The 12,500-nt window shown below is 45.7% G+C and overlaps 1 protein-coding gene across 1 annotated transcript in view; it reads left to right on the plus strand.

The window, feature by feature from the left end:
* The window catches only part of mrpl39 (mitochondrial ribosomal protein L39), a 9,138-nt gene extending 6,114 nt beyond the window's left edge, over positions 1-3,024 (plus strand). The window contains exons 5-10 of the mRNA XM_084460421.1: positions 54-121; positions 334-446; positions 1,238-1,303; positions 1,376-1,529; positions 1,742-1,789; positions 2,826-3,024. Of these exons, the coding sequence (XP_084316547.1) occupies positions 54-121; positions 334-446; positions 1,238-1,303; positions 1,376-1,529; positions 1,742-1,789; positions 2,826-2,921 (545 nt within the window). The 3' untranslated portion in view covers positions 2,922-3,024. The remainder of the gene's footprint in view (positions 1-53; positions 122-333; positions 447-1,237; positions 1,304-1,375; positions 1,530-1,741; positions 1,790-2,825) is intronic.
* Positions 3,025-12,500: the final 9,476 nt, after the last annotated feature.

The following is a 12,500-nucleotide window of genomic DNA, read 5'->3' on the forward strand; positions in this document are numbered from 1 at the left end:
GGCTCACACTTCTAATAATGATGTGTGGATGTCTGTCTGTCTGGTCTGTCCAGTGACAGCAGGAGCGTTCTGCTGTGACCTGATCCTGGATCAGCAGCTTGACCTCTGGAGCCCCTCTGAGGTGAGTGTGTGTGTGTGTTTATGAATGTTATGTGTGTGTGTGTGCATGTGTGTGTGTGTGCGTGCGTGCGCATGGAGACATGTGTTCACTGTTGCCTAGCAGGGGGTGTGGTCTTAGCAGCTGGGGTGTGTGTGTGCATATGTGTGTGTGTTTCTGAATGATTTAGTTTTTGTGTGTGTTGTAATCTGATCTGACGGGTCACTGCCCTCCAGGAGTCCCTGCGCTCGCTGACCCGCGCTGCCCAGCAGCTCATCCTCCACGACCTGCCCTGGGAGCCTCTGGAGGTGGCGCCCCCTGTAGCCCTGGAGGTGTTCTCTCATAGCAGGTACTCCTCTTTCCCTCTCTCTCACTCTCACTGTCTCTCACTGTGTCTTTGTCTCTCTTTTTCTCACTCTCTCTCATCTCTCTCTCACTGTCTCTCTCTCTCTCTCATCTCTCTCTCACTGTCTCTCTCTCTCTCTCTCTCTCTCTCTCATCTCTCTCTCATCTCTCTCTCATCTCTCTCTCACTGTCTCTCTCTCTCTCTCTCTCTCTCTATCTCTCTCTCTCACTGTCTCTCTCTCTCTCTCTATCTCTCTCTCTCTCTCACTGTCTCTCACTGTGTCTGTCTCTCTTTTTCTCACTCTCTCTCATCTCTCTCATCTCTCTCTCTCTCTCTCTCTCTCTCTCTCTCTCTCTCTCACGTGCGCTCCATTTGGTTCTGAGTTCTCAATCCCTATGGTAAAACTGGGAAAGGTACAGTCTGTGTTTAACAGAGACTCACAAACTGCAGTACGTTTTGTTGTTTGTTGTGTAGTTGTTGTGAGCCCATGAGCTAACTGGCTATCCCGCTCTTATTGTGCTGGTTTAGAATTGGAAGCATTGGAAGCCAATGTCTAGGCAACAAGACCTATCTTAATATATCAGACATTATTTCATGTCATTTCAATTCACAGCTATTTCAGAGGCATGACTAGCTTCCGTCCTACCAGTCCTGAACAGAAACAAGCCAGCCACGCACATAAGCCAGGCTGGACCTGGCCTGGTTCCCATAGGGGTTTAGAGCTCAGAACCTGATGGCGGCCATGCTAACGTTTCAGCCTACAAAATGACATCACACCTCACCACTCTATGCAGGTGTAAACAACAGGAGGTGGAGGAGAAGGCTGCTCAGAGTCCCAGAGGAACAGTCACGCTGTACAGGTGAGTCACACCCCCCCCCCCTCTCCCTGCCATGTTCCCCCCCCTTGTTGACCCGCTGGCTGTCTCTCCCAGGTGTGGGGACCATGTGCTGTTGAGCGGGGGCCCTCTAGTGGCGAGGACGGGACTGTGCTCCCAGTACGAGGTGACTGCAGTCCACACCCTGGGAGAAGGGCCGTGGGGTCTCCACCGGCGTGCGCAGGGGCTGTCTTTGCCCCTCCTGCTACAGGTGCACACCACAATAACAACAACAACAGTTGTCAGGAGGCTAGGAAGTCGAGGTTGGAGTGAGAGGAGGAGTGAGAGGTTGGAGTGAGAGGAGGAGTGAGAGGTTGGAGTGAGAGGAGGAGTGAGAGGTTGGAGTGAGAGGAGGAGTGAGAGGTTGGAGTGAGAGGAGAGAGGGTTTGTAAATGAGCGTTGTGTCATGATCTTTCTTCACAGGCTCACCACACAGTCTGGAGGAAGCTCCGCAGCAGGGCGGAGAGACTGGTATGGATCAACATTATCAACATGTTCAATAGTGGGATCTACTGGTTCAGGGGGATCTACTGGTTTACTGAGATCTACTGGTTCAGGGGGATCTACTGGTTCAGGGGGATCTGCTGGTTCAGGGGGATCTACTGGTTCAGGGGGATCTACTGGTTCAGTGGTTCAGGGGGATCTACTGGTTCAGGGGGATCTACTGGTTCAGGGGGATCTGCTGGTTCAGGGGGATCTACTGCAGGGGTGTCAAACTCAAATACACACTGGGCCAAAACTGAAAAGGCCTAAACTTGAACAAAGTCGCGGGCCAACATTGAACAAATGAAAATTTTAATATGGACCCAAACAAGTTTTGCTTTAACATCAAAAACCAAACTTCTTTTCATCTCCTCTACTTTCTGGCTCCTTTGAGTCATGTCCAGGTCCTTGTACTTGTCGTGGTGTTTCGTTTCATAGTGTCGTCTAATGTTGTACTCCTTAGTTATAGCCACGTTGGCTCCACAAACAAGACAAACAGGTCTATCTTTTACATATGTAAACAGATATTCTGCCTCCCACCTGTCCAGAAAGCTTCTGTTTTCTGCCTTTCTTTTTGCCATTTTAAAGAAGGGGTAACACGGTTACAGTTGTAGTATGAGATTGCTATGACTACTGTCACAGAAGAGAGGGCGTTTCTGGGTCCTGTCTTGATTGATGCGCCAAAACAACAGCAGAGCATTATGGGATTTGTAGTATTAGCGGTGAATGCGCTGTATAATACTGGCGGTCCAGCTCTAGTAGGCATTTGGTATTGCCTCGCGGGCCAAATATAATTACACTGCGGGCCAGAGTTTGACACCCATGATCTACTGGTTCAGGGGGATCTGCTGGTTCAGGGGGATCTAGTGGTTCAGGGGGATCTACTGGTTCAGTGGTTCAGGGGGATCTAGTGGTTCAGGGGGATCTAGTGGTTCAGGGGGATCTACTGGTTCAGGGGGATCTACTGGTTCAGGGGGATCTACTGTATTATTTGACATTTAGAAAGATTTGTTCTTTCCCACAGGTCGAGGTGCCACAAGCATCAGCCAATGACGCGGCTCCAAATACACTATCCCCGCCCCCAGCAGCTAAGACCACACCTACCGCTAGGCAACAGTGAACACGTCTCCATGCGCGCGCACACACACACACACACACACACACACAATATATCGCTTTGTAATATTTGTTGAATAAATGTGTACCTCAGTGTTACAAATCAACATGGCCCCTGTTCTATATATTTGCTGTTTGTGTGCGTGCGTGCGTGCGTGCGTGCGTGCGTGCGTGTGTGCGTGCGTGCGTGTGTGCGTGCGTGCGTGCGTGTGTGTGTGCGTGCGTGCGTGCGTGTGTGTGTGCGTGTGTGTGTGTGTGTGTGTGCGTGTGTGTGTGTGTGTGTGCGTGTGTGTGTGCGTGCGAATGTGTTTTCATCTTTCATCAAACTTGTGAAACTAATTTCAAACTGAAGACTCATTATCTGATCCCGTTTCTGCCTGTGTGTGTGTCTGACGCTGTGGGACCCAGGGTGGGATGTCCTAGTGCTGTGGGGTTTAAAGGGGATGTCTTAGTGCTGTGGGGTTTAAAGGGGATGTCTTAGTGCTGTGGGGTTTAAAGGGGATGTCTTAGTGCTGTGGGGTTTAAAGGGGATGTCTTAGTGCTGTGGGGTTTAAAGGGGATGTCTTAGTGCTGTGGGGTTTAAAGGGGATGTCTTAGTGCTGTGGGGTTTAAAGGGGATGTCTTAGTGCTCTGGGGTTTAAAGGGGATGTCTTAGTGCTGTGGGGTTTAAAGGGGATGTCTTGCTGCTGTGGGGTTTAAAGGGGATGTCTTAGTGCTGTGGGGTTTAAAGGGGATGTCTTAGTGCTGTGGGGTTTAAAGGGGATGTCTTGGGACTTCCGGTTAAGCGCTGAGAAAGATGGCAGCATAAGATAGAGCTCCTACCAGTCAATGGCAAAAAGAAGCTCCCTGGCAAATGATAAATAACTAAATTCAACAAGGAATGAACGGGGGTAGCCGACGAAGTCGAAGGGACACAGGAAAACGAGAGAAAATGCACAAAATCGACAAAAACACGGAACGTGAAGAAAATGGCGGCGAAACCGACGCCCAGGCAGAGGCGCAGACGCTAAGCAAAGGCTTCGCTGATATTACCAAAGAGATCCGTGAACTCAAACAAGACATGAATAATAATCTAACGGCCATGAAAGAAGAACTAAATACTAATTTCAGGCAGGAATTCTCCAATTTTAAGGAAGAGATTAACAACCAACTTAAAGCAAACAACGACGAGCTGCAGGACCAGAAGAAAAGTATCGGAGAGGCCGAAGCACGCATCGACGAGCTCGAGACATGGAACATGGACGCCAAGGAAGCCCTTCTGACAGCACTTCAGGGACAGAGGGAACTCAAAGACAAGTTGACCGACTTAGAGGGGCGCTCAAGGCGAAACAATATACGCATATTCGGGATCCCCGAGGGTAAAGAAGGTGACTCTGTTCCCCGCTTTATTGAGGATTTACTCCGGAGCGAGCTAACACTGCCAGACGGGACCAACTTGTCGATTCAGCGGGCGCATAGAGCGGCAGCTAGGAAGCCCGCTCCCGGGGAAACACCGCGTTCCGTAATAGTTAACTTCCTCGAGTTTGGAACGAAGGAGATGGTGCTAAAGAAGGCTTGGCAGAAACGGGTGAATCTAGACGGCAAACCACTATTCTTCGACCACGACTATGCTACCGAGGTGGTGCAGAAAAGGAAAGCATACGCCGAAGTAAAGAAAGTTTTGAAAGAGAAAGGCATCAGATTCCAAACGCCGTTAACGAGGATCAGGATACACTGGGCTGACGGATCCAAACTCTACGACAACGCGGTGGACGCAGCGGGAGAAATGAGAAAAAGAGGCCTGGAAGTCCGGAGCAAGGAAGCCGTAGGGAGACGCACGTTGGAGGAACGGATACAAGGAGCATCGCAGTGGCAGCGCGCCGGAGACCCAGGTGGACAAAACGAACAGTCACGACGCGTACAGGGAAGACTACATGAGTACCGGAGATGAAAAAGGAGCATTTGAAAGATAAGGGAGGTAACGTAGCCTAGCATGGTCGAGTCATCTGTTTATAAACACAGGCATAGATTAACGTTAGTCATAAACTCTGTGCACTTTAATCAAGGACTTCTTTAATCAAAAACCGGACTGGTAGAGCAAGATTTGTGAAATGTTGGACATTACTAGACGGAAGGGAGGACCATTAGGGTCACCCATCACTAGTGAGGGGCTCCGCCTTGATAGTAGGATTTCCCCCTCTCCTCCCAACAGGGATAAGGGCTTAGTTAAAGAAGCCCACTGTTATCGGAAGCACATGTTCAAGTGTTTTTGTGTTATTGTTCTTAATGTTGTTTATGTTAGAAATGTCAGTGGGAAAGTGGAACAGTTAGTGAAAGGGCAAGATGCAACCTAACCATATTAAAGTGGTGTCTTTAAATGTAAATGGGTTGAATAATCCAAAGAAAAGGGGGAAGGTTTTTGCAAAGTTAAAAAAGGAAAGAACACAGGTCACTTACTTACAGGAAACACACTTATCAGATCAAGAACATGAAAAATTAAAACGGTTTGGATTTAATAATACATTCTATAGCTCATATAAAGGGGGAAGTAGGAGGGGGGTGGCAATTTTAATAGCTAATACAACACAGTTTGAGAACATAAAAGAAATAAGGGATAAAGAAGGGAGGTATATTTTAGTTAAAGGAAAAATGGAGGATCAAATGGTTACGATGATAAATGTTTACGCACCCCCGGAAAGTGGCAAGCCTTTTTTTAAGAAATTATTTGAAGTCATCGCCCAAGAAACGGAAGGGATATTGATATGTGGGGGGGATTTTAATGTAATCTTGAACCAAAATTTAGATACTACTAGTATAAAGAAACATACAAAAAATCAGTTGACTCGATATGTTAAAACTGCATTAATAGAATTGGGAATAGTAGACATATGGAGAGAACTACACCCACTCGAGAAGGATTACACCTACTTTTCGCCCCCTCACTCGGTCTACACAAGAATAGATTACTTTTTGATGAATACAGTAGATAGATTCAGAGCAGAGGAATGCAAGATAGGAGTAGCGGATGTATCTGACCATAGTGCCCTCTACCTAACTCTAAACTTAAACAGTAGGAGGAAGAATACAACCTGGAGGATGAATGTCAGTATCCTGAACGACACAAGTTACATAGAAGAGATTAAAAAGGAGATAAGATTCTATAGGGAAGAAAATGAAAATGGGGAAGTAGATTCCACTATCATATGGGATGCTATGAAGGCAGTGATGCGTGGCAAACTAATATCCCGAACAGCATACCTTAAAAAATCAAGACTGGCATTATATCAGGAGAAGATTGGAGAGCTTAAAATCTTAGAACAACAACATAAGAATACAAATGATCCAGGATTAATTTGTCAAATTAAAGAGGTAAAGAAGAAAGTGAATCACATATTAGAGAATGAAGTGGAAAAGAAAAGTAGATATCTGAAGCAAACATATTACGAAGCGGGACCTAGAGCGACAAAACTATTGGCCAGACGAATAAGAAAGAAACAGACACAAAATTCAATTAATAAAATCAGAGACCCCATAACCAATACCATAGAATTTGAACCCGGAAAGATCGATAATATTTTCGAAAATTATTATAAAAACCTGTACTCACAACCCGCTTCAGCAGATGAAGAGACAATCAAAACATTTTTAAACTCATTAGACCTGCCATCAATAGGGGAACAGCAAAACAAGACAATAAATTCAAATATCACAGCACAAGAATTGGAGGACGCAATAAAAAATTTAAAAACAAATAAGGCACCAGGGAGTGACGGATTTCCGGCCGAATGGTACAGAACTTTTAAGGAAGAATTAAGTCCACTGTTATTAGCATCCTTCAATAGCACCTTAAAGAAAGGCAACATCCCCCCCTCATGGAAAGAAGCAATAATTACAGTGATCCCCAAGGAGGGCAAGAACAAGGAACTTTGTGAAAGCTACAGACCCATTTCGATTCTTAATTGTGACTATAAGATATATACATCCATCCTATCCAAAAGACTAGGGACCTTTATGACTGATTTAATAGACGAGGACCAATCAGGATTTATTAAAGGACGACAAACACAAGACAACATTAGACGGACATTACATATAATTGATGAGACACAAAGAAGGAGAGAAGGAGCAGTACTAATTAGTCTAGATGCCGAAAAGGCGTTTGACAGCGTAGGCTGGAGGTTTTTATACCTTTGCCTGGAAAGACTGGGATTTAATCAGGATTCGGTTAATTGCATCAAAACGCTATATCAAGATCCAAGGGCGAGAATAAAAATAAACGGCAACCTTACGAATTGGTTTAAATTGGAAAGGTCAACTAGACAGGGATGCTGTCTTTCCCCGACCCTGTTCGCGATTTTCATTGAACCTTTAGCGCAAGCAATCCGACAGGAGAAGGATATTGAAGGGATCAAGGTGAATGGTAAAGAACACACGATAGGGTTATTTGCGGATGATGTCCTAGTTTATTTACGACAACCAAACACTGGTCTCCCTACACTTATGAAGTTGCTAGAATACTTCGGTTACTTGTCAGGATATAGAGTCAACGTAGCCAAAACACAGGTTTTACCCATAAATTATACCCCAACACAAACTATCCTACAAGCATACAATCTTAGATGGGACGCAAAAACTATAAAATACCTAGGAGTGAATATTACAAATAGTTTAACGACTTTGTATGAAGCTAATTATAGAGCTCTAAACCAGGAAATTCAAAAGGATATGGAGAGATGGTCAGTGCTTACACTAGACTTCAGCTCAAGAATAGAAATCATTAAGATGAACCTATTGCCGAGAATTCTCTACTTGTTTCAATCTTTACCAATAGAAATTCCAAAACTGCAGTTTGTGGAATGGGATAAAAAAATCTCTAGATTTATATGGGGAGGGAAGAAGCCCAGAATAAAGTACACAACTCTTCAACTTCCCAAGGGTAAAGGTGGGTTGGCTTTACCGAACCTCTTAGAATATTATTACGCTGCACAGCTCCGACCTATGGTATACTGGTGCAATGCAAATTATACTGCAAGATGGAAAGATATTGAGCTGAAAATGGAGGGAGAACATGTTCAAAGTATGATAGCTAATAGGGATAAGTTTAAGGCAAATGAGAATAAGCTGGATCCGATTACTAAATTTACGCTGGGTATCTGGTTTACGGTGGTCAGGAAATATAAGTTGGAGGGAGGGGTTAAGGTTCTGAGCTGGTTGGCGTATAACCCTAAATTTAAACCGGGGGTGCTCGATAATAGATTTGAAAAATGGGCCAAAAAAGGTATTACAGCAATAAGTGTTATAATTGAACAGGGCAAAATTAAGGGGTTTCAAGAACTGAAGACTGAATATGATTTGGAGGATCATGATTTGTTTGGGTATGTACAGGTTAGAGATTTCTTTGAGAAAGAAATAAAACCAGATATTCCTCAAGAACAAAATAAAGTGATTGGGGCTTTGTGTAAGGCGTACCAGAACAAAACAGGCAGAGAAATATCTGTATTGTATCAAGGATTAGTGTCGAGCAGAGGATTCTCCACATCGTATATTAGAAATAAATGGGAGAAAGAAAACAAAATTGTATTAACTGAAGAGAATTGGGAGAATATATGTAAAACACAACAAACCACCACTAGCTCCAGGATGTGGAAAGAGTTCTGTTGGAAAAATATAGTCAGATTCTTTATTACTCCTAAGATAAAAAGTAAATCATCATTAACGCAGCAGACATGCTGGAGGCTTTGTGGAGAAGCAAACGCAGATCACACACATATCTTTTGGGGATGTAAGAAGTTGAGTACGTACTGGAATGATGTATGGGTAGAATTGAAGACAATACTGGGATATGGCTTACCTAGGACTTGTGAGGTGTTGTATCTGGGAAATCTGATAAGTGATGATGTTCATGGAGAAGACCGATATCTGCTCAAAGTCATATTGGCAGCGACAAAGAAGGCAATCACCAGGAAATGGTACAAAGAGGACCCTCCGACCTTGGATAACTGGAGGGACACGGTTGAGGAAATCTTCGACATGGAAAGACTCACACACATTTTGAGACTCCAGCAAGAGGAATTTAATGGGAAATGGGACAAATGGACTGCCTACAGGACCCAGCATAGAGACACCACATAACCCAATGGAAAAAGGACTTAATTACTTTGGGGTAGCACTGCTCTGTATGTATCGAATATCCCACTGACAATGTTTGTTTGTTTTATGTGTGTTTTGTGAATTGTGAATTATGTGGAAGCAATAAAAAAAAAAGTAAAAAAAAAAAAAAAAGGGGGATGTGGTAGTCGTACAGCCGATGGTCAGGCAGGAGCGTGGTAGTCGTACAGGCGATGGTCAGGCAGGAGCGGGGTTGTCGTACAGGCGATGGTCAGGCAGGAGCGGGGTTGTCGTACAGGCGATGGTCAGGCAGGAGAGTGGTAGTCGTACAGGCGATGGTCAGGCAGGAGCGGGGTTGTCGTACAGGCGATGGTCAGGCAGGAGCGGGGTTGTCGTACAGGCGATGTTCAGGCAGGAGCGGGGTTGTCGTACAGGCGATGTTCAGGCAGGAGCGGGGTTGTCGTACAGGCGATGTTCAGGCAGGAGCGGGGTTGTCGTACAGGCGATGGTCAGGCAGGAGCGTTGTCGTACAGGCGATGTTCAGGCAGGAGCGGGGTTGTCGTACAGGCGATGGTCAGGCAGGAGCGGGGTCGTACAGGCGGTGGTCAGGCAGGAGCGGGGTAATCGTACAGACGTGGGTCAGGCAGGAACTGGAGAGATGAGGAGGGGAGGCAGGGTGAGTGAGAGTAATCACAAACGGGGAACGGGAAAAAACACTACAAAATACGGGTAAGGAGATTGTAGGCTAGGCTATACTTTACCACAAGAGTATTATGGTAAGATCTGGCGATGAGTGGAGTGTAGACCAGGTTCTTGTAGAGGTTGAAGGTGATTGCAGAACGAGGGACAGGTGTGGTGATGATAATTGGGAACCGGTGAGTAGAGCCGCGCCAGCGTCATCGTCGGAGACGAGCGCGCCGTTCGTGTCTTTGCGCACGGGCCGATGTGCTGGGCATGTCGGGATCCGATTCTTCGTCACCGGAGAGGGAGGAGACTGCCGAGTCCGCGGAGCTGGCCGGAGACGGGGAACGCCCGGCAGTGGGGGGAAACTCCGGAGAGCCAGAGCGTCGTATGCCCGGGCTGATGCGACGTGCGGTAGAGCGCGTAGGACGCCCCGAGCGCGCAGCGGGCCCAGAGGGGAGAGAGGGAGACGGTTGTGGAGGCGAGGGCATGCGAGCCGTAACAAGGAGAACACTGCCTCTAAAATGAGTCTCTCTGGAGAGAGAGAGGAGGAGAACACTGCCTCTAAAATGAGTCTCTCTGGGGAACATCACACGGACACCAAAGCTAAGAGGTAAGATGAGAATCCAGAACTGTTCATGACTGGTCTCCACCTCAGAGCTCAGCAGTGATATGATGACATCATCTTTAGTCAGAATACATGAGAGACTGAAGGTCTCTCTCTGTTGTGTTGAAGCTCAATCCAGCAGGAGAGACCACCCTCACCTGTACCCAGCTGTATGTCCATGAAGAGTGACAGGTCTATGGATCGACCAATCAGCTTCAGAGAAGGAGATCTTACCACTGAGTCACGGTAGGAACTTCAGATTGTTGTTATTAAACTGTTTTATACTAAAACATAAACTGCACCAACATCTATGATTACCTCTGTAGTCATTCATTATTAACCTCTACCTTCAGCTCAACTTATAGACCCTACTGTGCATTTCCTGGCTCATATTGACCAGATTCTTATCAACCTTGTCAAAGTAGTCATCAATTAATATTCACCCTCTCAAATTACCTCAGTGAGTGAGATGTTGGTATGTGGGGTTTGGTGTCTAATCTCATGACTTGCTCACCACTCTAACTTATGAAAAGCAATACCGTTGCACACCAGCACTAGAGGGCAGGCATGAGGAAAACATGTCCTGCTTTAGACAGCTCTATCTCAAGAAGAATAAATGTCACAGCTTAGATATTTACACGTTAGGAATCCTGGGAACCGTAGGAGAAACTGTAGTGACAAGTTAGAAAACGGGTATGAATTTAAAAGCACCAACTGCCACCAGGGTGGAGTACTGTGGATGACATTCACACGAACATGTTAGTTAGCTTTGACAACCGTAGGACAATACCAGTGGCATCTGCATAATGTAGATCTCAACCCAGATCCTGCAGAGCTAATTATTAATAGATATAGTTCTCACCAACTGATTAATGCAGATGCTAATTAATTGTCCATTAAATGATGTACTATTCTTGTGCTGTTATTTCATATCCTGTAATGAAGGAGAGATGCTAGTTTCCTCTTTATTGAGACAGTAGGGGTGAGGGGGGTGAGGAGAAGGGGAGACACAGGGGAAAAGGCTGTAGCGGGATCAAACCCACCCTACCAGGAGGGGAAATGTGCTTCTGAGACAGGGGGGTGTTAAAAATCCTAAAAGAGCCGACCAACTCTCTGTCCCTCCTGGCTGCCCAGCCACTGTCCCACCCACCCAGGTGTAGAGGGCGGAGCTTCACCTGTAAAGAGGTCAAAGGTTACCCAGCATCTCCTGTGTGTTCTTACCGACACCCACCTTGATAGCCATCCTTTCCCACTCAGACATTCCTCCAATCTTTTTCATGGTTCATATTGAACCACTGATGTTATTTAATAAAGGTGACATCTATCTATCTATCTATCTATCTATCTATCTATCTATCTATCTATCTATCTATCTATCTATCTATCTATCTATCTATCTATCTATCTATCTATCTATCTACTGTATCTATCTCTCTCTCTCTCTCTCTCTCTATCTACCCGTCTCTCTCTCTCTCTCTCTCTCTCTCTCAATCTCTCTCTCTGTATGTCTCTAAATCTCTGTCTCTGTGTGACTCCTTGTATCTCTCTGTCTCTCAGAGCTGTTCAGCTGACTATACACCAAACTTGACTTCTGAATCCTAGCCCCATCTCTAGCAGAACACACACACACCCACACACACACACACACACACACACACACACACACACACACACACACACACACACACACACACACACCACTAGATGGCCCTAGATAGAGATATTCATAAATCCTTTTCACATGAGTCCAAAACCCCACCAACACCCACTAACGTGTGTTCAGTCTTCAGTGGTGAAGGGAACACTCATCATTCAGTCTCATGTCTGCTGACTCTGCAGTAGACACGGGTATTTCTCAGCTCCGGCTCTCATCAGCAGTGATGTAAACACCAACCCCGGGTAGACACGCTGATTTACACCCCTTGTCCTGAGCGGTGATGACCTGCGTTGTTGTTGCATGTGTCCTTGTCCAGATGAGCAGCTTTTGCCTCCTGCTACTTTGTAGATTGCAAGTGACCGTTTTGTTCATTTAATTACGTGTGGGCAGATGTCATCATGTGTAGGCTTGTATGGGGTGAAGTTACTTTCATATGGGCGTCTTTTTCATGGTTCATATTGATTTACATTTCCACTCCAACAAACACAGCAGTTCCAGCTGATAATACTCTGGTGATGTCTCTGTGTCTTTGACAGGATCAAACAGCAGAG

Source organism: Borostomias antarcticus (assembly GCF_949987555.1).
Source record: "Borostomias antarcticus genome assembly, chromosome: 32".
NCBI lineage: Eukaryota > Metazoa > Chordata > Actinopteri > Stomiiformes > Stomiidae > Borostomias > Borostomias antarcticus.